The sequence below is a fragment of the Sinohyriopsis cumingii genome, chromosome 17, assembly GCF_028554795.1.
Source record: "Sinohyriopsis cumingii isolate HCF-2022 chromosome 17, ASM2855479v2, whole genome shotgun sequence".
NCBI lineage: Eukaryota > Metazoa > Mollusca > Bivalvia > Unionida > Unionidae > Sinohyriopsis > Sinohyriopsis cumingii.
The window spans coordinates 90,546,461-90,574,279 of NC_142977.1; the positions used below are offsets into that span (position 1 = coordinate 90,546,461).

Here is a 27,819-nt window from a genome sequence, read left to right on the forward strand (position 1 = left end):
TTTATAAACATGCTTAATGTAGTAATGCAACCTTTCTAGTACGAGACATATAGCGTGGCATATAGACATTTATAAACTTGCTTAGTGTAGTAATGCAACCTTTCTAGTACGAGACATATAGCGTGGCATATAAACATCTATAAACATGCTTGGTTTAGTGATAGAATCCCCTTAGTACGAGACATATAGCGTGGCATATAGACATTTATAAACATGCTTGGTGTAGTGGTAGAATCCCCTTAGTACGAGACATATAGCGTGGCATATAGACATTTATAAACGTGCTTAATGTAGTAATGCAACCTTTCTAGTACGGGACATATAGCGTGGCATATAAACATCTATAAACATGCTTGGTGTAGTGGTAGAATCCCCTTAGTACGAGACATATAGCGTGGTCTTATAGACATTTATAAACGTGCTTAATGTAGTAATGCAACCTTTCTAGTACGGGACATATAGCGTGGCATATAGACATTTATAAACATGCTTAATGTAGTAATGCAACCTTTCTAGTACGAGACATATAGCGTGGCATATAGACATTTATAAACATGCTTAATGTAGTAATGCAACCTTTCTAGTACGAGACATATAGCGTGGCATATAGACATCTATAAACATGCTTGGTGTAGTGATAGAATCCCCTTAGTAGGAGACATATAGCGTGGCATGAAATATAAATCCTGCAAGTCAAAATAAATTTCTTGCTCAGTGAAAGCATTAAATCAGCCATTTGGTCATCATACCTTATTATCGCCCTCATCTTTTGCGAAGTAACACGGCCATACAAACATCTTTATTAGGCATCTAAACATCGTGGTGTATCATTCTAAATACGCCTCTTATTTTTGAGGAGTTTGTAACGTGTAGTATAGAACATCCTATACTACTATCACACGCTTTATTTGACAGCATGATTTATGTCACCACATCCATCATAAAAGCTACACTGTCACAATAGTCATCTTCCAAATTGCCATAGTTTTCAATATTTATGACGAACAAGCATTGTTCTGGTGGGTTTATGTTTAAAAATTTGATGACGTTAGTTAAGTGGGCTTTATTTAAAACAATAATTATCGAAGAATAATTTTTAAAAAAGATATTTTTGTCAAATTATTCAGTTGTTTCCTGTTGACGAATCTCTGGTTTTTATTTTTCAGGAATTCGCACCAGCTCCAGTTCTCTTCTCTCCAGGTGCTTCAAGATGTGATATTGGGCATGGTTCAGGTGGTACTTACTGGTTCCTGTCCATGGTGACCGTTCTCTCTGAAAAATCGGAACTGTTTTATAGAGTAAGTCATTTAGTTCCATATCCAAATCATGAAATTAGGGATTCGGGTTGATGTTTCAAAAAAACTGTATATAAAAGTCTACTATTTGAAATTAGAAGGATGAATTCCTGACTGTTTAAAACATAATCATAATATTGGTTCTATCATTTACAACATATTTGCCGTTTAAAAATTATGTTTCCCAAGTAAAAGTTTTCAGCTCTCCCTTTCCTTCCAAAAAACGTGTTTCTAACTTACATTTTCAAAACCAAATTAATATTAACGAGATCTTTACCTCTCTATGACTTTATGGAGAAATGTAAAATGTAAAATTGCTTCGTGCGACATTTAAATTGTTTAATTTAGTATACACTAAATTATTTTAAGACCAATGTTCTACAGTGTGTGTGTGTGTGTGTGTGTGTGTGTGTGTGTGTGTGTCCGGCCTTCGAGTTCGAATATGATAGTGACATTACTAACTAGTTTGTTTACTGTGAGCGTCTGATTAGGCCAATTTGTGTTCTGAACTGTCTTTAGAATATTGGTCCTTTGGGTTTTCGTAAACAAGAGTTGAGGTGTCGCAGTTCTGATATTAACTGAGGTGTCGCAGTTCTAATATTAACGCTGCTCGCGCTTTTGTTCTACCTCTCCAATTATGTTTAGTCATGGTCTGCAATTCTAGTATGGATGAGACTACGCCATGTGCTGCTATCCAGTGCGAGATCTTCCCAGGACTCAAGGAAAATGTTGAAATGTTTTAAAGATGACTTGATGGAGTCTTTGAAGCGTTTATTTTGACCTCCCTGAGATCCTATAGCTTGCTGTAGAAGATCTTCATGGTAGTTGTTTATCTTGCCTCCTAGATGTTTTGCCTGCGCATATCAGTTGTGATTTCATAATCACAGCGTGGATGCTAGGAATACCTGCCAGTGTAAGAAGTCTGGGACCTTGTCATATCATCTTATTATCAATTTCCTCTAGCAGACCTGATCATGTAATTCCACATTGGGAAATTTGATGAACATTAGACAATATTTCTTTTTGAATTAGGCATTGCTCTCACTTTATTTCATGTTAGACCACTAGATAATTTATACCCATATATGTTTTTGAAAGTTTTCACCCCTTTCGGATGCATTTGTAAATTTGAATAACTTGTCACAGGTTGTTCCTGAGGATGGTTGGATCCCAGAAGATGGAGTATTCCGCTGTCGGTTTTGGAGATTTGGGGAGTGGGAGGACGTGCACATTGATGATTATCTACCCGTTATTAATGGCAATTCTCCGAAAGGTGCCAAATCACGAGATAACGAGAATGAGATGTGGCCATCTCTCGTGGAGAAAGCTTTTGCAAGGTAATACGTATCCAAAGAAAATTATTTTCTTTTCTAAAATAGGGGTTGACCACGACCCATTTCGCTTGCTTTTAATTTTTTCTACAAAATATCAGTGTTTTTTTAGTCGAAAGATAATTGAGTGGTTGATATTACTGTGAGTGTTAACATGGATTCAACGAATTCTGTTATTTTTTAAGAAAAATAACTTTTTTACGTACTGGCCGCAGTCTGGTGTCAGAATAATATTATAATAATAACTTTACTTACGTCATAAAGCAAATGGCAACATTAATTTTTCACCTATGAAAAAACGACAAGAGTTTGATTTTAAAAAAAATTATAATCTTACTCCTCTACATGCTTACATATTTAGTGACCACATTCGATACAAATATTCACTGACAGTTAAATACTGTTCTTCTACCTTCGATACGCTCATAGTTATGCAAATATTAGATTGATATTTTGCCAGTTTGATTTAGATCATTTTGTTAACTTTTAAAAGTTTAAAGTTAACAAATTCGCGTTAAAATGTGATCAGTTAAAAAGTTATTCACATTTTTATCAATACCAACGCAACCTCCCCAAAATAAGTATTTTTTCTTTCTTCATATCCAGAATATTTAATGCCGAGATATTATTTCTCCTGATAACCTCTTGAAATCTAAAACCTTTTGAGTGAAAGAATGGAAGAGAGAGAGAGAGAGAGAGAGAGAGAGAAATCAGGGGAACTACATGGGTAGACAATTCGGATAGTAAAATTCATTTACTTAGAAGTGTAGGTTAAATTGATACATTGCTAAATGAACAGTTGAATTGGATATGTGAGGATCTACATGTCTCGCAAGAAGGCGTGCATTTGTGTATATTCCCTTGAAAGGTTTAAAACTGTCGTACTATGTACTATTAACACCGAAAAGGCATTTTATTACAATCTTTTGTCATATATTTCATAGCAAGGTATTAAAATGTCATGGGAGAATACTGATATTGTCACAGCATATCTTAAAATGTTTCAAGGTTGTTGACCTTCTTGTATACAATCGCTGCCAAAGTGTCATATGTAATGCCTAAAAATGAACAACAAAAAGTTGGCTTCAAGTATGAACTTTTTCTAATCAATTTTCTAATCAATTTTCGACATGAATCATGCAAATCTTCAGTGACTGAACATAAATGACATGTTGCTATTCGATAGTGTCTTACCCATACGGTATCTTGTACCTGTTACACTCAACAACAAACAGGACATATTTTTAAGGAATATAGTAATAAAATAAAATATACATATAGTAATAAAATTGTTTAGTATCTTTATTAATTGTCATCACGATCATGATCATGTTTGAAACGATGGAAAAATCCGGAATTGATTAGTGTCGTCTGCAAGAAAGTGTTAAATGGTGCGTTGTCTCCATACATACAGTATCAGAGTCAGTAGACTCAATTTTTTAGGTAGACCAATGATATATAACAAAAGGGATCCAAGTATAGACAAGGTAAATGAGATGAAGTTGATGCTACCATCCAAGATTTAGAGAGGTGCATTTCTGATGTGAAATCATGGATGACATGCAACAAGCTGCAGATGAATGATGATAAAACTGAGGCCATTCTGATCACAACACAAAGACTTTCTCATTCACATCCTTTACCTCAAACAATAAATATCAGCAACACCAACATTAAATTCACACAATCAGTACGAAACCTAGGTGTTACTCTGGACAGTACTCTCACATTGCACCAATATGTCATGAACATATGCAAGGCTGCATATCTTGAGCTGATACATATCAGCTCAAGTCGCAAATATCTTTCAGTTGATGCCACTAAAACACGTGTGTTCATTAGTACTTTCAAGACTATACTATTGTAACTCAATTCTGTCTGGTTCATCTCAATATCTCCTCCAAAAACTTCAAAAAGTTCAGAACACAGCTGCTCGGATCATACTTAGAGTACCATGATCAGAGCACACCTCCCCGCTGCTCTGTACTCTACACTGGCTATCCATTCAATCCAGAATCAAACACAAAATTTGTTCTCTGTGCTACGTTTCACTGTCGGACTCTAGTCAAACATACCTATCCGACCTCACCCAAGTGTACACACTGGCAAGATACTTACGCTCCTCTTCTGACAATCGTATACTCATTATTCCCTAAACGAAAACGAAGTCATATGGACGGCGTTTTTTTGCATACCAGGGCCCAGCAACGTGGAATGAATTGCCCACTGAACTTAGACACAAAGACACAGTGATCACATTCAAGAGAGCTCTCAAAACTCACTTATTTCGACTGCAAGAACAAACTTAAAGACCTAATAATGTTTCCTACCTTAAATATTCTCAGCATGTTTTTTAATGTTTTCTAATTTCATGGTGTTTGTTTTTGTAATCATATCATTATATGTTTTTTTTATCTTATAGGTGTTGTCTAATGTTGTAAGGCGCTTAGAGCTTCTAAAGATTGTGCGCTATACAAAGTCTTCATTATTACTATTATTATTATGGAAAGTATTTATTATTTTTGTCTTCACTGAAATTGTCAAACAGAGTATTCTGTTATTATTAGAGTCACATTCTTAAATTCAGCATGTGATTTGTGTCTTATATAATAATTGGTTGACAAGAAAATTCGAGTTCAGATCCTTATAATTTAATTCAACAGTATAAATAGTTAAATAAACTCATAGATTAATAACATTCTTTTACTTAATCATATTATAATTGCGATGCGATTAGATGGTACAGGAAAGTAACATTTCCATTGGTCAGAATGTTACCACGTGATCAAAATGAATTGCGTTTATTTCTGTATGAACTGTACGGAGAACTACTTTTCTAATACCCACTTCTATAAATAGAATCACGTGTACAGCATAAGATAAACACTGCCAGTGAAGGCAGACACGAATTAAGCATTAAAAGAAAAGAACATTCTAACAATTGAATAAAAAATAATTGAATAAATTTGGCTTTCATTGTTTGAAGGACTGGTATTATGATGACCTTACTACGATCAAGCTGGACAATCCCAAGTGCTATAAATAGCTACGTAACAGAAAATCCCAAACATGTATTGCTACGATCAATTAAGATTAATGATGCAAACAAAATAACATAACGAATAATTGAAATTTGAATTATAAGAGTTTAACGTTGGTTTTTTTTCTGAGTTTATCGTGGTATAAATTGTCATTTGCCGACCCACATAGCTTACATAACGCCCCTTCGGGCGTTATTTGCTGTGTGAGTCGGTAACTGACACTTTATACCATGATAAACTCAGAAAAAAAACCAACGTTAAACTCTTAAATACATGCTTTTACACATCATCTAATACTTCATGTTAGCATAACTCTCTTGGTTAAAGCGTTGCGCTCCTAACCCGAAGCTTGTGGGTTTAGAAACCACCTGCGGCCACAAAATATCCTTCTATTGTTATGTTGTTTTATTTTATTCAACAAAACAAACGTTATACATATTTTATATCATACCATAACATACACTTATATTGATGACTTTCTTCAGGTACCATCATGTCTTTTACATCACGATATGTAAGCAGACGATGTTTATTTATTCATTTAAAGTGTATTTTACTTTTAGCATTAGCAAATATATCTCATGCATTTGAAAGTAAGGTCCAGCACTGGGTTCATAATTAAAATCTTAGTAAGAAGTCTGAGTTTGAGTGATCCTTTATTCTAAATATAGTCCTTATTGAATAGTATGTACAGAAAAGTAGTGCAGGTGATCGTGGCTTTAAAAATAATTAGGTTCATATTGGTAAGATACCAAAAAGGTTAAAATGGCCTGACTAATCAGATCGCTTTAAGTCGTAATGCCAAAAGAAATATTTAATTATTCCTCGAACGTTTTATGATCTCCGGACCTGTTAAATACAAGTACCTCTGTGAGTTATGGCTATAAATAATCCAAACAATAGCACTATATATAATTATCATCTAATTCAGGTTCCATGGAAACTACAACGCCATCTATGGCGGACAACCCGGAGATGCTTACTTGGCCTTGACGGGAGGCGTTTCTGAATACATAGACTTTGAAAAGGACTTTGAAGCGGACAGTCCTGGGTTGATGGAAAAAGCACTGGCCATGCTCCAAAGGGTAAAAAACGCATTGAGAACAGGATCGCTTGTTTTATGTGAAGTTCCAGTAAGTATCCTCAATCATTAGGCAAAGATTGTTTTCGCCAGTACTTATATTGTAAATTGGAACGTGACTTTTCGCGAAGCCATCGTCGTGAATAAAATAGATGGTACCGTTTGATGGTCAATCGTTGCTAAAAATAATCGACCTTTACACACGCACGTACTCACAGATAAGATAGTGTATAGTAGGAACAAAAGTTTTTCCCAATCTTTTTCAGGAAGAGTATGACAACCATAGGGGCTTAGTTGGAGGTCATGCCTATTCACTTACCGGGTCCGAAGAAGTTAGTGTACCAAACATGTAACAACGAGAATAAGTATAAAAAAACAATATGTTATTTTTTTGTGGAGGAAAATATACTAAAAGCAATATATGACAATCTAAATTTTAATTTATACTTGCTACATATGTTTTGTTTAAAGATATTTTCCAACATGTGATGGAAATTAATCGCAGAACTATATGGACCAAAAAATAGGGTAAAGATTGTACCAAATATTATCAAAAATAAACATCTACATGAGCATTATTTGAGAAAATCCATACAATAACTGGATATCATAGAAATTTGCGATGTCTGATATCGTTGGAAGTATATTTATTTTCATGCTTATGCATCTTTCAGATAAACCAAGAGAGTATCTTCCTGTCCATACATGAGCGCTCTCTTTTGCTGCATACATGCGCAATTTTTTTGCCTATATGTATTTTGTTTTGTTATCTTTTACGGCGGGGAGAGGACGTCTCATTTCCGTGTTTTTGACAAGGAACTATGTTTTTTAAAATATGGTGTAAATGTTTTAGAATATAATTAATCGACCTTTACACTATAAATAAAGTAAAATAAAGCTTTAGAATGTTATTATTAGCCGTATATTTCTGTCTTAAAATATTGTCTTACCAATTGTAAGACTTTATTGTTGTCTTACCAGTCGTAAGACTTAAATGTCTTATCATTGTAAGACTTCATTGTTGTATTACTAATTGTAAGCCTTAATGTTGTGATATCAGTTAGGTATCCACCGTTTAAAAGATTTACTTTTAATTACCGAGACATGCACTTGTATGCGACTTCTTTAGGTCACAAGGAAAGGTGGTAGTAAAGTCCAGCTGGTTAGGATACGGAACCCATGGGGACACATGGAGTGGAAAGGAAGATGGAGTGATATGTAAGTACACAGATACACGCATAATCATGGGCAAATATTCACACAAAAAGATAAGAGGACGATAAAGGGACAGTTTGTTTCGTTGTAATAGGAGCGACATAATGTATTTGTTATCGGGAAGGTGTCTAAATTTGGTAGATAGATGTTGCAGTATATATTTAAATTTGCTATAGTGACGACTCAGATGTTATGCAGGCGACCGCTACGGTGACCTAAGTCTGTCACGGAATGGTGTAAATGTTGTCAATTCAATACATGTACTCGGGTTTCGTTTCTTTTCGCTGTACAACGATACCCGAGGGTGATTATATTAGGGTCTATTGTATTTCGAAATCTTGAGTACGATTCGTCCTATGCCACACGTGCAAGGTGCCTTCGATAAGGCAAAACGAAAATTCTAAAGGTATAAATATGTTACTGCATGTAAAGGACCTTTACAATACTAATGGTTTTGTCAGCAAGCGGCCTGCTTAAAGGATTCGCACAACTCCAGCTGTAGGGCTGTTTTTGATGGTAGGAATATCCGGGGTGTCCGGTGTTGTCTGAGAGTAGGAATATCCGGGGTGTCCGGTGTTGTCAGAGTGTAGAAACGTCCGTGTGTCCGGAGCGTTTAAGGTCTAGCGTCCGGAGTGTCCAGAGTGACTAAGGTGACCCAGCTGTAGAGCCGTCAAGGGACCAGGGGGGTCCGGAGGGTCTAATATTTCAAGTGTCCGGAGGGTCTAATGTTCAAGTGATCATAGTATTCCGAGGGTCCGGAGTCTATAGCAGTTGTGAAATTGATTCGGAGGAGCTGTGGAGCGGATATGGTGCACGGGTGACGGAGTGCATCTCCACACACGTATTTTATTAGCTGTATGCTAATTTTGGGTTAATAAGACCCAGTGTATTATTCAGGACTGGAAGGATAGATTGTATATCCGTCCTTGTGTTTAGTGACATATTTTCGCTACCTGAGCGAATACATTTTTTACTATGTGTAAAGACTTACATCGTTTACTATTTGAGTGAACTATATTCATCTTTCCATTATTGAATCATTTGTGAAATCATTTATCCTGTGTTTTAGGGTTACTGAACTAATTTATTTGTATATTTTTTCCATCTTTGAAACTGTGTTTTTATGTTAAATAGATCCAATATTTGGATTATAAATACGCACACATCTTCATAATCCACTGCTCATATAAATCATCACATTAAACCATATATATGTGTCGTCAAAACGTGTTCTGTTGTTAATCCGAAATATCCCACCCGGTTATCTTGTTACAAAGTCGTTAAAGCGTCCGCCTTGGATGCGGGAGGTCGTGGATTCGAACCAATGGCCGAGTCATACCAAAGACATAAAAATGGGTACTAGCAGCTGCCTCGCTTAGCACTCAGTATTAAGGGGTTAGTGTTAGGACTGGTCGGCCTGGTGTTGGGATAATGCGTCTGGGTGGAACATGATGCCGCATGTCTGCGGCATGATGTCCCAGCGCTAGACATCACTATAAACTGCCACACTGAAGACATCGTAGCGATATGACTGAAAACATGTTAAAGCTACGTTAAAAATCCAAATCACACACACACACACAGAGTTATGCAGGCAGATGCTTTTCAACTTAAGAGTTCCAGTTCAATATAGCTCTCTCAACTTGCATTTGAATCCATCCATGACAATTCTGAAACGGAATTAAATTTTCTTATTTCAAAAACTTTTTCAGGGCCCCAGAATGGGACACAGTGCCACCAGATAGTGTGCATCCCGCCAGTACTGATAATGGAGAATTTTGGATGCAACTTGATGACTTCATTAAATATTTCTCACGACTGACAATTTGTTCAATAAATCCTGATTTCGACAGGGACGGATCTGAAGATACTTTAAGTGAGTTTTTTATATTATTATTTTTATTTTTACGATTTTATTTCGTTGTTTTATAACTAGACTGAGCAACTGTAATCCTTGTATCTACTTTTTGGTACTTTTACGATTATTTGTTCGTTCTTGTATAACTAGACTGAGTAATTGTAATCCTTGTATCTACTTTTTTGGTACTGCGTAAAAGAAGCATTTGGGAATGTGTTTATAGAGCAGGTGCTTTGAACAATCAATACAAAGGGTACCAGAATATTTTCATCCACATCGCGTGCAAAATTATTTCAGAACGTGCCCATTTGGAACTTCCGCTATGCAGTTCTGCACTTTTGGGAAAGCAGAATGAATAATAACATTTTGTTTTATCCTTCGCACTCAAGTTTCATTAATCATGATCCAAAACAAACAAAATTTGAGAACATTTTTTTTTATATATATTTACTATAAAATACAGTTACTGAGTGAAAAACGGACGATATCAGGCGAACATTGTACGAATAAATCGCATTCGCAAGTCATTAACTTGATCATCCGATTCCATAAGACATCCGTCGTCTTTTGAAGCATTTTGACAATATAACGATTATTTGGATATCTCCTGTAACACCAGGGCTTTGTGTCTAATAAAACAATGGTCCAACAGAAACTGATTATATATAACGACTGTTATAACATGTAAAATAATGTAAAGCTGTTTTATGCCGGGAATGAAATGTTCTGAACTGTGAATGCTATTTTTTTATAAAGAAAGCAAAGACTTCCTGTTCAAATGTGCGTCTTATAGATTTTGCCGATGGATCTATATCACGCAATGGCTCCTAAGTAGTATTTCTTTTTCACGAGTGAGAAAACGTTTAGAATCCATATCGAAATAATCCGTTTTACATTTAATGTTGTATTACTTTAAACTTTAAGTCAACAAATTTGTATCATATGTGAGTAAAGATTGTTTTAGGTATATGTGATTTCCATTGCAGATAGGAAGTAAACATAACCAAGGTGTGTTACAATTTTGCCGATGCTAAAATAGATCTAAATTTTTATTTTTTTAAATATTTTTCTTGCCTTTTTGCAGAATATAAGACTTGCATATATGGTGACTGGTTCGGCGAAATGGCTGCTGGATTTCAGAACAAAATTAAAAATCCAAAGTATCTCTTTACTGTCCCTGAAGATGGTAATCTCAAATCTTCCTTATTCCATCTCCATGATCACAACAACATCAATTTAAAGATTTGGTTTTCTTTACTTCGACAGAGATCCATATGAATTTACTGATTGACCGTCAAACATGCAAAGCCAACTGAATTTACTTATCGACCATCAAACTTGTAGAATCGACTAAATTTACTTCTCGACCGTTGAATTTGTAGTCAAATGAATCTGTTGACCGTTGAATTTGTAGCCAAATGAATCTGTTGACCGTTGAATTTGTAGCCAAATGAATCTGTTGACCGTTGAAATTTGTAGTCAAATGATTCTGTTGACCTTTGAATTTGTAGTCAAATGAATCTGTTGACCGTTGAATTTGTAATCAAATGATTCTGTTGACCGTTGAATTTGTAGTCAAATGAATCTGTTGACCGTTGAATTTGAAGTCAAATGAATCTGTTGACCGTTGAATTTGTAGTCAAATGAATATGTTGACCGTTGAATTTGCAGTCAAATGAATCTGCTGACTGAAATACTTTGATAGTGTAACGAAGTCCAAATATTGATGAACTGTCAACCGCACTTATAACCATCTGCAGGGACACCATAAGCATCGTTGTATTTTAATCCTTGTCAAAATATACATCAATATTCAACATCATGTGTTAGTTAGTGATAATATTCACTTACTTTTTATTTTGATATTATTTTAGTACTAACAAACTTTAGAGTAGCACAAAGTACTTGTGATTAATGTATCGTGAAGACTGATTACTGCATTTTATAGGCGAAGAATACATATAGGGTTTTCATTTCCATTCTTGAAAAACATATTATATCATATATCATACTGGGAACATTTTATTTGTTCAAGCAATGACATTCGTATTTAGACTGTTAACACTTAAAAAGTTACTTTATTCCTGTGATTAATAAATAGGTGTGTGTGTGTGTGTGTGTGTGTGTGTGCATTACAGTCTGCTTCAGTTTGACAACTGTTTTCATTACCGGTACCAAGTCTTACAAATGGGCTTCATTTTTGTGTCCTTTGTATCGTCGTATTAATTTGCTGTTAATATTGTACACTACAATTTTAGATGGAGGTTTCGAGATATTTTATGCATCCGTTAAATCTCTTCCGAAATTAGGCAAGGACGAGACTGGAAAGGTACCACTCGTTCTGCAAATAATTCAGAAGATCATGCACAGAAATGTGGATGAGAAGTTTTCTATCCGGATAGACCTTTACAGGGTAAGAAGGAAGAAGTTTTGTTATTTATTAAAAGTAAAATAACAGTATTGCTCAACCAGACTATGATGACCTTAGATAGCTAATTAACTCACGCAAAACTTGCTAAACGAGACTACAAGAATTTTGTTTTAAGAAAATGTAGTTGTAACAGGCTTGAAACCGAATGGATGCATGGATTGAATGATAATGCAACCCAGTGTGAGGGTATGAATGTTTATGAAACAAAAGATAAATAAATAAATGTGCACTACAACACATATGCGAATTGACTCGCACACAACACCCACCACATATAATAATAATAATAATAATAATAATAATGAGGATTTTGTATAGCGCACAATCTTTAGGAGCTCTATGTGCTTTACAACATTGACAACACCTATAACATAAAAAACATATAATGATATGATTACAAAAAAAAAACACCATGAAATTAGAAAACATAAAAACATGCTGAGAATATTTAAGGTAGGAAACATTATTAGGTCTTTAAGTTTGTTCTTGCAGTCGAAATAAGTGAATTTTAAGAGCACTCTTGAATGTGACCACTGTGTTTTTGTGTCTAAGTTCAGTGGGCAATTCATTCCACGTTGCTGGGCCCTGGTATGCAAAAGAACGCTGTCCATATGACTTGTTTTCATAGATGGAATGAGTATACGATTGTCAGAAGATGAGCGTAAGTATCTTGCCAGTGTGTACACTTGGGTGAGGTCGGATAGGTATGTTGGACTAGAGACCAACAGTGAAACGTAGCACAGAGAACAAATTCTGTGTTTGATTCTGGATCGAATGGATAACCAGTGTAGGGTACAGAGCAGCGTGGAGGTGTGCTCTGATCGTGGTACTCTAAGTATGATCCGAGCAGCTGTGTTTTGAACTTTTTGAAGTTTCTGGAGCAGATATTGAGATGAACCAGACAGAACTGAGTTACAATAGTCTAGTCTTGAAAGTACTAATGAACACACAAGTGTTTTAGTGGCATCAACTGAAAGATATTTGCGAATTGAGCTGATGCGTCTCAGCTCAAGATATGCAGCCTTGCATATGTTCATGACATGTTGGTGCAATGTAAGAGTACTGTCCAGAGTAACACCTAGGTTTCGTACTGATTGTGTGAATTTAATGTTGGTGTTGCTGATATTTATTGTTGGAGGTAAAGGATGTGAATGAGAGAAAGTCTTTGTGTTGTGATCAGAATGGCCTCAGTTTTATCATCATTCATCGGCAGCTTATTACATGTCATCCATGATTTCACATTAAAAATGCACCTCTCTACATCTTGGATGGTAGCATCAACTTCAGTTGGGTGGCTAGATTTGTATATTTGGATGTCATCAGCGTACAATTGGTGAGACACTGGATGATGATCCATGACACTTGAGAGCGAATGAGTGTATAGAATGAAGAGAACAGGTCCAAGAACAGACTTCTGTGGAACATCACAACATATATTACCTGGGCTGGAGTGTATTCCATTTGTAGACATAATTTGTGTCCTGTTGACCAAGTAGGACTTGAACCACAGTAAGGCTGTATCATGAATGCCAAATACATGCTGGAGACGGTGAAGTAATATATCATGGTCTATTGTGTCAAATGCTGCAGACAAATCATGGAGGGTGAGGACCGTAATCTTTCCGCTATCCAAAGCAGAGAGAATGTCATTAACTACATTTAGAAGAGTAGTTTCAGTACTGTGGCAAGGGCGATATGCAGATTGTACATTGTTAAAAAGACTGTTTGAATTCAGATGAGAAACAAGCTGGGATAGAACAACCTTTTCTAAGATTTTTTTTTATATGAATGGGAGATTAGAAACTGGGCGGTAGTTCTTTAAATCGTTATGGTCTAGTGTTGGTTTCTTCGGCAGAGGCTTTACAATGGCAGTTTTGAAAAATGATGGGAATTCCCCGGATGAGAGAGAGGTATTATTAACATCAGTTAGTGAAGGCAATACTCAATCTAAGCACTCAAGCAGCAGTGATGTTGGAATTGGATCAAGTTCACATGACTTTGGTGCACTCTTCATCAGGATTGTACGTACGAAATCCATTGAGACAGGTTCAAATGCTGCTAATGGTTGCCGCTCAAATTCTGTATCCCAACTGTATGGTGACGACGTGTCAATTGAAATTGTGTTGTCAAGCTTGTCTCTAATGGTTACAAGATAATACTACTGTACTAAACATGTTACAGATACCCGTATGTGTAACAAGAATATTAGTATGGTTCTCACATTCACAATGTGCACAATGAAAAGAATATTTACGGAATCATACGAGACAAATGAACATTTACGGAATCATACGAGACAAATGAACAGAAACGAGTACGACTCACAAAATCATATGATGCAAAATAAAGCAAGTATGGTTCACACAACCATATAATACCAATGAAAATAAAGTGGTTCACACAACCATATGACAATAGAAAAATGTATGGTGCGCACAATCAAATGCCATAAAATAAAGTATGGTTAAATTAATCACGTGTTACTAAGAAAATCGAGTATGGTTCAAAAATCACGTGTTACAAAGCAAATGAAATATGGTTCACAGTCACGTGTCCTTGTGAACAATAGACAACGTAATGGTCATTATCCAGTTGAGATTTCACATCATAATTCCTCGTTCTTCTCCAGAATTATACGTCCATATTCAACAATTCCCACCACGAGACAGACACACTGTCGGTTGAAATGACTTCACTACCACAATACGGATACTAACTTCACCATGCTGGTTCTTCTAACCGATCTAACAGTCTATCCATCCATATATACATACAGACAGACAGCTATAAATAAACAAAATACAGTGGAGAAATCCATAAATATGTGTTACTGAATTGTTTCATGTCAAATAAACTCCTTAGCGATAAATCGTAGCATACCGACTATTTTTCTAGTCTATTAAACCCGCAGAATGACAAATGGAGGCAGTAAATTGAAGAAAGGCATTTGATCTATAAAAATACGTTTACAAACTTGATTTGTATAAAATTTAACACTTATCCCTATGACTGTAGTCCGAAGTAAGAGTGTTGACACTCACTGACAAGATCCAGGCGATCACCGTATCGTAATAACAACAATAAGCCTCCTATGATTACCTGAAAAGAAGAAAATGCCCAGGGTGAAGTACTTTTGCATACCGTGCTATACGATTATCTCGTCTCGAGCAACTTACGACAAGATGTACGAGGTGCCGTAGCGGACAAAAACTGGTCCAATCAGAAAATTGCCGTTGAAATTTGTATGTCATATGTCCAGAATTCTAATTTCACGTGTTGTATCAACAATGTTTGTTGTTAAAATTCCATTTTCTAGGTCGAGATTTTAGGCTGTATTTGTTGAATTAATCAGTAGTGGTTAAAAGGTTTTAGATTGTGTCGTTTGAATTACACGGCGGTGGTAAAATTTCAATGTCATACGTCGAGAATTCCTTATTTACGTATTGGTTCAAAGAGTTTATGTTGAAAGTTCAATTTCATATGTTGAGTATTTAGATTTCTTCTGTTGAATTACATAGCGCTGGTTGAAAATTATATGTCAATGTCGATTTTTTAAATTATTTTTTCTTCTTAATTACACGACGGTTGTTGAAATTTTAATGTCATATGTCGAGTTTCAATTTAACATATTGAATCACGCTGAATGTGCTGAAAGTTCCATTTCCTATGTTGAGTTTTTAGGTTGTATCTGTTGAATTACACAGCGGTGGATGGACATTTTATTGTGCTTGTCAAAAACGTTATTTTTAAATGGTGAAATGATGTGTTGGTGTAACAATAACATTACACTATGTCCACTTTAACAATTCGAAATAATATAGAGTATTAAGATACATTATTCGTGTATTCAACTATGAGGCGCCATTATATTTCATGCAATTACAGTTTGAAAGTTACCATTCGCAGATCGAGAAGTACTTAGAATTTCTTCGCTAAAAGTCGCTGTCGTGAACGGACCAATTTATGTTTAAGCAAGGAGGCTCTTCTCGTTGCTGTGAAATTCAACAGATGAAATCTAAATACTGGCTATGTGAAACGGAACTTTAATAATAAACAGTTACATTCAGTGTGTGAATTAGGGATTCTCGACATTTGATATTGAAATTTCGACCACCGCTGTGTAATTCAAAATATACATTGTAAAACGTCTATATAGGAAATATAACTTTAATCCACCACTGTATAATTCAACATATAAAATCTAAAATCTCGATCTTGAAAATGGAACTTTAAGGACATGCGATTTGATCCAACACGTGATATTGGATTTCTCGACTACTACATCGAAATTTCAACTGCAACATTCTCGTTGGATCAGCTTTTGTCCGCTGCGGCGCCTCATAGAGATAAGTGCATTGTTCAGTCATACACAACAAAAAGTGAACCACCCTAGATAACCCTCTGTGTCCACGAAGTTAATAACCCAAATTGTTCCTAAGGTATACCAAATTATTTTCTTGCCTTATTCCGTGAAAGTAGTTACGGTTATAACTTGACAAATCGTGCTCTTTTAAGTAAGAACACGTTTCTCTTTCAATATTTATTCAATAAAATTTATATTTCATTGAATTTAGTAAAAACTGTGGTATGTATTGGGCAAAACAGTTATACGGTGATATGGGTTTGGTTTTATTTATACACAGTTTGCAAGGATTTACTTCAGTATTGTCTGGATAAACAAGACGCTACACAAGTCTTAAGTCAGCACCAAAAGAGTGAATACTCACTCCAGCAAATATAAATAACATCAGTAGATATTGTCGTTTGCTCATTACATTGATATACCATGGATTTTATCTTTTTTAAATTTCTCTTCTAAATATCGATTCTAGCTGAAATGTTAATAACAACAGCTTTTAATCATAACATTAGCATCTAGTAATCTAATTCAACAAATCTGAATCTAGTTCAGTTTGCAAATAAATTGAAAAATAACAATAAAAAACATAGAAATGGCAAGCAGCGAAACGATAAAGTAACTTTGATACATTAGGGCAGATATTGAATCTAAAGCATACTCTGGCGTTTGACTCGTATATTGTTCTTTTAATAAAAAATATTAGTATCAGAAATCATAAAAAAACAAGTTCTAGAAATTTCAAAATAAATAGCCTCAATGTAGAGAAAGACATATTAATTAGTCTGTATTGGCAAAGTCATTCGCTTAATTAAGATAAGAAATAAAACCACAAAGAGTTGTGAGCCAAGATAATATTGTTTTTCAGATGCAATGAAGTTGCGAGAAGGTTTTTGATAATGGATATCGCTAGACCACAATTTGGGCAAACTTTTCCTTCCGCAGGTTTTAGGAGAGAATGAGAATAGTTCCATTCTGGTCACAGAAGAACTGGGGGAGGCAAACCACATATATAAAATGGAACTTCAGATGACCAACCGGTTCTGCGTCGAACCTGGTAGATACATGGCTGTTCCTTCCACGATGAATGCTGGAGAAAAGAAGGAGTTTCTTATCAGAATTTTCTCTTCAGGTCCTCTTTCGTACGTTAAGTAAGTGAAAGTGTTTTATAGACGACTTTTTTAAAAATCAAAAGATGTGTGTGTAACAGCTCGAAAAACTGCATTCTTTTTGAGGTATGATATTAATAAGTTCTTTATTTCCCAAATCTCTTTCCATCTTTTATTGTGTAAATGAAAGATTTACTAGTGAGAATCGTCTCCATTTGTTTATTGTCAACTGATAAGTGACCAAGAGTTTTGTTCTGACATTTTTCGCTTATAATTCCTTGTGTTAATTCACAATCTTCAGTCCGAACCTTCTTGCTCTTGGAATTAAAACAACAACTTTCTTATTGGTATCATATTTTCTTTTCTCTTTCTGGACATGCATTAGACAATGCTGAGACGGAAGCCAGTTTTCGCTCCTTCCTTAACAAGAGGATACTTACTTTTCATCGGAATTCACTCATCTATATATGCCTTTCAATGCTGAGAAGTCTTTCATAAAATAAAGAAATGGTCAGGTGTCTCTTATTTGTAAATAGTATTTAGGAAGTCAAAAGATTCTTCAAATAAAAATGTATTGATAGTCAATTGCAGTACAGACAGTTATTCAGGAATCACTCGTGGACATCTGTCCGAATTGCCCCTCTTGGATAATAGATAAATTCAAAATTAAGTTTATTCACTGTATTAAGTCTCTTATTATAAATACATGCGTTTTTCTTTCCTCAATCATGCTAGATTATTCTTTTGCAAAGTAGGAAGTCAACCGGCTTTTACATTAATAATATATTGATCACATCTCAATAAATAAGAAAATCTTAATTTAGCAGCACATCATTTTTTCATATAAAAAAATAAGAAGAAAAAAACATTGTATGTTACATAACATCCAATTTCTTTTACAGTAGCTGAAAAATCAAACGTTTTGAATTTTTATTGTAAAATATTCCCCAAATTAGGCACCTAATTGTCTTTTTTTCTCATTTAACTCGGCAAAAATTGTATAGCACATAAAATATGTGATAAAACATCATAACGATATTTTTTCTTCATCCTAAAGGGATACGCCAATTCCAGCTATTGTCATGCCTTGTGTTATTGACAGAGATGCTGAACGAAATCTGGGCAGTGAAATACGTAAGTTTCTTGCGCGTATGATACGGACTGCATACACCTTAAATAGTGACAAACACAATCTATAATCGGGGATGAATTTAGTAACTAGATTATATGTATTATGAAAAACCTAGCTCAGCATTTCAACTACCGGAAAGTCTTTATATCGCATACGCAATGGGCCCTTAAAAGTAAATACATGTTGTTTTATGCAGATATTGTTACGACTCGTTACACATTAGACAAAATGCTGAAGGGACTGTGGATAGTGATTATGATAAACAATATAACATTGTAAGCATAGTTAACTCCGTTTACGCCATAGTTACTGAGAATATTATCTTTGGAAGCAGTTCTATTAATAATTAGGACTATTCGATATTTGTTTTTAGTTGGTTATATTTAGATCCAGTCTAACTTGCATCTACATGATGATTACGCTCATGGACAAAACTCATTATAAACCTCATTTAATAATGAATATCACGTCATAAGTATAAGGAAGTTAATAATAATAATAATAATAATAATCTTTATTTATCAAGGGTGTGTCATGATTAGCTAGTTTACATTACGGCCCCACAGTCAATTCAAATACGCCTGTAGTTAGTTTAGAATCAACAAAGTTAATAGCTACTACATGAAAGAATACAAAATAAATTATACAAAGTATACAAGGTTAACATGCTATTATCATGCAGATATATATCGCAGTTACCTCATATACATGGTATGTGGTCATAAAATCAGAATTGCTAATTAAAACATTTATCATTTCATAAAAACTGAAACTGTCCTGTAACACTAAAATAATGTTCCTACGTAAGAGAAAGATTTCTTAATCTGTCCGAAGTTTTGTTATATATGAGGAGTACTTAATACGTTATGAATATAAGTGATCTGTATAACAGTTGTTTTTGTTTTACTAGTGAACAGTATATCAGTGCATCTTCTGAAAGTAAACTCCCGTACGCCACTACACACTTTCGCATTCTGATAGTCAAGTTATTGAATGTCATTTTTATTGACTGTTTTGGCACGTTGTTCACATGCTGTCAACTGCACTTCCCAGTGTTTCATGGCTTTCAAGTCAACTGTCCATCGCCAAATTTATTTTTACGGGATTCAGCCGAAAAAACGCCTAAAACTGAAATAGGCTTGCATGGAGGATTTGGCAACGTCTGTATGTTGTGATACTTCAGAGAATCTAAGTGGCGTATGTATGTACCTATGATTTGTCATGGAGCAGAAGGATACTTTAGTAACTTTTGGCAACACTTTGAAAGCATAAAAATGTCCACTGACACTAGTAGAATCAGGCACAGGAACATATATATATATATATATATATATATATATATATATATATATATATATATATATATATATATATATATATATATAATTCCTTTGCCTGTTCGATTAAAGTAATTTGTGGTCTTTGCTCATTATCTCCAATCCAAATTATATTATTTGCTCTAGAGGCGAGTTCGAAAAATAAACCCATGTTTCATCACTTGTGACAACTGAAACGTGTATGATCACTGTGACAATCCAATTCAAACGTGTCTGATCACTGTGACAATACCATTCAAACGTGTATGGTCACTGTGACAATCCAATTCAAACGTGTCTGACCCTTAGCGAGCAGCTGTTCGGCAATGTCAACCTGAGCCTGTTCTTGATCAACAGTTAACAAATGCGTGACCCATCTTACACGAAACCCCTTGACCCACAAATGGTTCTTCGGTATATTAAAAACAGTTAGCGTGTATTTATGATCATAGGTCTCTTTGTACTGAGCATCTTTATCTTCGTCAATCATGTTCTTCACCTAAGCCACTTCCAACTCAACAATCGCATACAATGGTCTTCTACAGCGAGGGTCGTCTTTTATGCATTCGCAGCCATCTTTTAAACTGGGAAATCATCACAAATTGTAGGATGTGACTAAGAATTGAATCAGCAAGCATTATGTAACTCTTCCGTAAGCACCAATATTTTACAGTCAGCTTTTTGCACTGACATGTTCTTTGACATTTACCTATGTTATGTCACACGCGTATATCCGCAGGTCTCCAGCACGCTGCACGTGCAAATACATATCATTTTATAGAAATTTATTTTGTATATCAATCAGCATACATTTTGTTTATAGGTTCAAAGAAATAAGAAAATTTATAAGAGAATATTTAGAGGTTTTCAAACACCCGATGTATTGTTTTCACTCGACAGTGACTTTTTTGTGCTAATGTTCCTTACAAACTGGAAAACATTAAGATACTCTGGCGTTTAATTATTTAAGACCTTGGAAGTACTTCTCTTATTTCTCTATTTTCTTGAACATTACATTATTATTGGTAATATGACTAAAAATAATTCATCAAAAAGTAAAGTCATAAGATGATAATTAAATGCATACTTCCTACTCTCTCTCTCTCTCTCTCTCTCTCTCTTTTCCACAATAAACAATGCTTCCTCCTGTCCAACCATATATATGCTACCTGGATTCAGCTTATCAAACTTACTAAATATACTCCTTAACCATCAATGAAAGAAGACAGGTCTCATGTTATGTAAATGTTTTGTATTTATTACAGTAACCTTTTACTTTCAAATTTTTTTAAGGTTTCTGTGAGTGCTATTTCGGCAAATGGGTACACAAAATAAATGCCGGTGGACAGATATCACATCCAACACATTATCTCAATCCGCAGTATGGATTCACTATTCCAGCTAGGGGTATGTACCATATAAACCACAATATGGATTCACTATTCCAGCTAGGGGTATGTACCATATAAACCACATTATGGATTCACTATTCCAGCTAAGGGTATGTACCATATAAACCACAGTATGGATTCACTATTCCAGCTAGGGGTATGTACCATATAAACAGTATGGATTCACTGTTTCAGCTAGGGGTATGTACCATTTGAAAAGAATTTAATGATGGACGCTCTTGTTCTACGACAGTCAAGGTGGTTTTTGATCGTTTTCATCATAATTCATCACATATGCTTAATATGTTTCATTGCATTCAACTTCTTGATGATCTTAATTTGTTACAAGTCTATGCTCTTAAAATAAGTAACAAAAAAGAGTGAAGACAACAAGCTTTGTAAAATTTAACACATAATTTATTTCTCTAGAATACAAAGTGAAAAATTAGAAAAAAGATCTTACAGTATTGAGAATTAAATCTTAATAGTAATCCAATAATTAAAAACACAAGTCCTAGTAATAAAAAGTCCTGAATGAAACTGAGTTCAAGTCTCAATGAGACCCAAAATTGAATGCGATGACGTGTCTATTTTATCCTACGAAGTATATATGTGTCAACAGTCACTTGTTGAATTACAGAAATATTATTCCAGGTTTAAATTCAGTATAAATTACAATGAATGTCTTTATCCAAGAATTTTGTTAGAGCACTTTTGTATTTCCAGAGAAAATAATCACTTGAGTTTAATATTGTGAAGAAAATAAAATTCAGCCCAAACTGGTCACAACATAATACAACCTAAAGTGCTAGATGTTAAAGTACGACTGGTAAGATTATCACAGTTACAAGATAATATAGTTCTCTGCTTGACCCCATGTCACATTAGCATTTTCTAAAAACAATCGTTACCTAATGGAAAATAACCTTCTAGAATGGTCTTAATGAGTCTTGTTTACTTACAACACAATAGCCTATAAAATTCACATGGGATTTTCCAATAACCCTACCCCATATTACCATATTTACCATGTCTAGTTTACCTGAAAAAATAATTTGGTTAATAAACTCTTACACATAGAGTATAATGAAGCTCTTTTTAGTTGTTTACAAAAATGAAATAAAAAAAGTCGATCAGATCAAGCAGAATTACTCCATTTTGGACACGGTCAAGTCCGGTAAACACTTTTACATTACAATAACATGTAATGAAATAATAAAAAATAAACTAACAGGCAAACAGTTTAAATTAAATATACATAACAAATTGTATTCGTAAAGATAGTGAACGTGCACGTAATTCTTGTCAGTATCTTCTTCTATTCCGTATGGTGTACACATATTGCAGAATGAATCGTTTTGGTGGAATTTAAATAAGGTGGGAAAATGGTCATAATTTAAATCGTGGAAATTTTTTATGCTATAATCCAAATTTTATCATACAAAATATGACATAAGCATGCTTGGTAAAAGTATACTGTCTGAAATATGTTGTCGATGACATAGATTTTCACTAGAACATGGTATGAATTATTACCAACGATTTTGTCACTAGAACATGGTATGAATTATTACGAACGATTTTGTCACTAGAAAATGGTATGAATTATTACCAACGATTTTGTCACTAGAAAATGGTTTAATTTGTTTTGGTGTGTTACGGCACAGCAACACAAGTAGATTATTGAGTACCGATGTAAAAGGAGTAAAGTTCTTTGCCCTTTGATGCGTTAGGAAAGAAACAAAGAATGATTCGTAAACGTAAATGATATTTCAGGAGGAGAGGAGACGATTTCATTTACATTAATGCAGGCACCAAGGTCAGCACAGGACCCAATAGGATTTAGAGTTTATCGGGTAAGTTACGGATAATAAATCTTATATGACAAGCTACTTTCATTTTTAACCGGTATAAATACATATGTAGATGTAAATTTACATTGGCAGACGCTATTAGGAATGAAGTGACATTTAACAACGCTCGAAGATCAGTGCTTTATGAACTATCAGATGTTGTTATGCTTCAAAACCTAATGCAATGTAGTACAGTGGATTAACTTTAATTCGAAGAGTATCCATTTGCAGAGATTTTGTGGTTACTGTAAATCACGAATATAATGACCCGATTGAAAATGTGTTAAATGCAAATCACCAGAAATTTATAAGTGGAAGCAGCTTCCAACAAAGATCTGATTTTTGACCTAATCATAAATTTAACTCCTAAAAATAAATAAATTAAGGGTATTCGTCATGAGAACAACACTATTACCTGCTGTGAATTCCATTTTGTTAGTCATAGAGTTCTGTTGGACCACTCATTTAGTTTATTTTAACATCAAGAGTACGAAACAAATAACCGTGTGATGTCCACCATGTGTGAAAACTTTCCGGTTCATTCTTTAAATATTCTCACCTATAGCACATAACAGATTTTTATAGTGAACATTAAATTTCAAAAGAATATTCCTTCCTTTACTTTTTCAGCTGGAGGGTGTTGTTCCAGTAAATCAAGATTATCTGTACGGTAATTACGAAAGCTGTCCGGCCAATACTGAAGGCTCCCAGGGAACTTTTGTGAACGCAGACAGCATCACCAGCATCTGGCGTCTACCGCCTGGCCAATACTTGCTGCTGTTACACATGGATAAAACGACAGACCAGAATATATATGCTCTTGTCTGTCGTGCAAGCTGTCATCTAAATATTGAGTACGTATGACCTAAAGCCTGGTCTAATTTCACCATTTCACCTTAAAAGACCAAGACTTGTGTATTTATTCTTAAGCATGTTTGGATCAACAGGTCTTGTTTCATTATCATGACAATAAATCGAGGTGTGAAAAATTGAATCCATTGTTTATTAGTCAGTCAGGTTGTATTTAAAATTAAAGTTTATCAATGATCTTTGTTCAGCTGACCAGCGATACTGCATATACCTTGTGTGCATTGCCTAGATGTTTATCTGGTTAATCCTGACTATCGATATTTCTTGACACAACAACTGAAGTGAAAGACGAAATCAGGGTGCGAGAAACGATACTAGCTCAACAGCGAACATCATCAGAATGAGACCATCTGCGCTATAATCTGTGTGGCCATGACCTTGGACTAAATTTAGACTTTAGCCAAGAATCTAGCAATCAGTATGGACAAACGTTAAAGTTTAAATTAATCAAAGAAGCATTTTAAGTCGAGATTCATGGTCATCATTGTTGGACAAGGTCTATGCACGTAGCCGTATTAATGTATCAACGCCTTCATGCCCTGGCTTGTTTAAGGCTGCAATGTTTGCACATGTAAACGGTTCAGTTTAGTTAATGTTTATGTACGTTTACAAAATCTGTAGGCGTATTAATGTAAATGCATATGGCTTTGACGCGGAAACAACCCATTTCATTAAAATGATATATTTCTACATCTCCGCTAAGATGATGTTTATTAAGATTTTTTAGTTCATTCTTTTCTTAAAGTATTGTATTGACATCGAATGTGTCATAGATAGCAAATGCCGAAGTTAATGAAAACTGGTAATTTTCAAATTGCACAACAGATTTATTTACCAATCTTCTGACAACATTTTCTTAAAATTAATATTACATTATATACCTTGAAAATCATATTCGTTAAGATAACCTTTGATAAGTAACATTTTGCTTTAAAACAATGTTTCAAATTTGTAGGCAACTACGGTTTATTAGTGATCAAAGATCATTCAACAGCATTGTATGCGCATGTTCAGGCATTTCGCAGAGTTGCATTATCAATTTTTCACATCAGTCAATTAGTGTCAAGTTGAAACACATGCCAAATACCCATTGTCAATTGTTTATGTATAAACAGCCATCAGCACATGGGGTAAAAATGTTGAATTTCGAATCATTTCAATTAAATGGCGTCATTTCACCCATTTGTATATTGTGTAAACGTTAAAACATTTTGGTAATCAATGCAGCCTTAGGTGTGTTGTTACACTTGTCCGTTTCCTTGACCGTGCCCAAGCCAAATGACCGCATTCCACATCTTGAGTATATTGGCTGAAAACATGCGATCCTCTTACTTTCTCTGGTGACGAAGGAGAGAGAACATTTACTTGAGAGGAATAAAATGCGTTCATTTGACTTAATACATGTTGTTCACACAGAATCCTTAAATTAACGATACAAGCAAAGTGGATTTTAACTAAATGTCTTCACAGTAACCGATATGTCACTGTTGTATTCTTATTTGATGCCGACTATTTTGTGAGACATTCGTGTATATCGATCGTTTTACATTAACTGATACACAACGCGCGCACTGCCCTGACAGAGGATTAAATAAACTTCAACCTAGTTGATCAGTGCTTTTATGGGAGAAACTTTAAATTGCATCAAATGTTATTATTATTATTATTATTATTCTGCACACATGATTTTATTTCTGGTACCAATGTTCACCGACCCTTCATGGTGTTGATACCAAAGGGAGCAAACATCTATAATTCCTAGTCTACTTTGCTGAGACAGGCTGCACGTTAAAAGTATACGACACGTTTGCTTATAAAACTAACTCTTCTCCAGGATCTGTATAGTCTGGTTGTTTAAACGTTCAGTATTTGTATTTTGTCAGAAATTAAAGGTTATCTCTCATAATTATGTTGTATAATGTGTCAAAAAACAACACCATGACAAGTGTTGATATGTTCTTCTTTCAGATCAAAGCAAACGGGCGTTTAATAAATGTATATCAGCACAACGATTACTGGAAAACGATACCGAAGAATCCATGGACGAGTGCAGATGTTGTAATACACAGTGTTTATTAAAGAATGATTTTCTGGTGCATTCCTTAAACATAGCTATAGATGATGACTGCATGCAAATGAAAAACATTGAAGTAAATGGTTTAATGACCAGATGTTTTAAGTGGAATTTATTTGTACATTCTCGTGAGACTTGGGCTAATTCGTACATTCTCGTGAGACTTGGGCTAAGTACAATTTTAAGAGGTGTCGGAAATATCTTGAACATGCTTATAAAACATTTAACAAACAGTGATTTTCCAGCAAAAGCTTCTAAAAATGGACATCAATTAAAAAATCTCCACATATAAACTTCCTGATGAATTTGAGGGTTCAATCAAACGAAATGCTCGACAATCAAATGTATATTTTGAATCACATTTGTACGTAAATAAAATACTTAAAAATTCGTCCTGGTATTTTTTAGTACAGAATATGTGCAAAAATGCGTTCTATTTAGATACTTTCTCGAAATTAGTTTTTTTCCTATTTCTCCAGACGAGCTTTGTGATGGTTCTATATTGCTGATAAGTACAAATTTGCTCCCAATGAACCAGTCTACCAACATCAAATAATGACAAAGAAACTAGCATTGCTCTGCGTCAGATAATTGTTTCATATATTCTTAGCTTCAATATCTTTTGGGTCAAAACAAGTCGATATATTTTTTTGTGTACACAAACAAATAAGTCAAATATTAAAAAGAACTAGCAGAATTGTTACTTCTTCCGTGCCTTAAGATAAAAGAAAACAAGTGTTTATTTGTTTCTGTACTTCATGTTAAATTGTAACAGCGTAGTAATATATTTAGTAGAGTCCATCGTAATTTCTAACAACTTGAACATGTATGTGGTAATAGAAGTCAATTTGTATAGCTCACTGAGTACGTTGTTGTGTTTTTTGCAAGAAACGCACTTAGGTGGGTTTTCACCCAGCGATATGTAAGAGTGGGTTATATGACTAACTCTAATTCTAGTAGTATTTACCTGGATCTAACGACTTGTTCTGTATGAAGGAGGCCATTCGCCTAAGGAGGGTTTTATCACATGGAGTGTGTTATTGACAACACCTTTCCATGATGCCTGCCAAGTTTTTATACCAAGTTTAATATCAGGGTATGCTATTTACAAATGAGATGGTTGTAACTATAGGGATAGTTAAGCAGCGCGGTCTCCTCTTTTATCTTAGGCATTACTTTCGACCACCAGGTAGAAGTAGAAAACTATAAATACATGGAAGCAAAGGTAAAAGAGAATATACAGATATGGGCGTTCACGCCGCAATGCTTAATGGAGCGGGCCCAAGTGGAAAAAACATACATGCATAGTAACATAAATTATATCGTAAAATCTATAGACCTTGAGAATAAAAAATTAAAGGAACTAGATAAATCAATTATTTATTACATATAGGATACAAAAATTGCATTACCTGAAAAGAGAAGAATTATATAAAGCCACAAATAAGGGGGTGGGGGTGGGAAT

The 27,819-nt window shown here is 34.6% G+C and overlaps 1 protein-coding gene across 1 annotated transcript in view; it reads left to right on the top strand.

Annotated features, from left to right (window-relative positions):
* Positions 1–26,744, top strand: part of LOC149779402 (uncharacterized) — a 59,930-nt gene extending 33,186 nt beyond the window's left edge. The window contains exons 4-17 of the mRNA XM_089938613.1: positions 1,167–1,298; positions 2,442–2,632; positions 6,599–6,800; positions 7,015–7,080; positions 7,878–7,966; positions 9,676–9,839; positions 10,906–11,007; positions 12,131–12,234; positions 17,555–17,760; positions 18,776–18,852; positions 21,460–21,573; positions 23,334–23,413; positions 24,041–24,264; positions 26,249–26,744. Of these exons, the coding sequence (XP_089794739.1) occupies positions 1,167–1,298; positions 2,442–2,632; positions 6,599–6,800; positions 7,015–7,080; positions 7,878–7,966; positions 9,676–9,839; positions 10,906–11,007; positions 12,131–12,234; positions 17,555–17,760; positions 18,776–18,852; positions 21,460–21,573; positions 23,334–23,413; positions 24,041–24,264; positions 26,249–26,270 (1,773 nt within the window). The 3' untranslated portion in view covers positions 26,271–26,744. The remainder of the gene's footprint in view (positions 1–1,166; positions 1,299–2,441; positions 2,633–6,598; positions 6,801–7,014; positions 7,081–7,877; positions 7,967–9,675; positions 9,840–10,905; positions 11,008–12,130; positions 12,235–17,554; positions 17,761–18,775; positions 18,853–21,459; positions 21,574–23,333; positions 23,414–24,040; positions 24,265–26,248) is intronic.
* Positions 26,745–27,819: the final 1,075 nt, after the last annotated feature.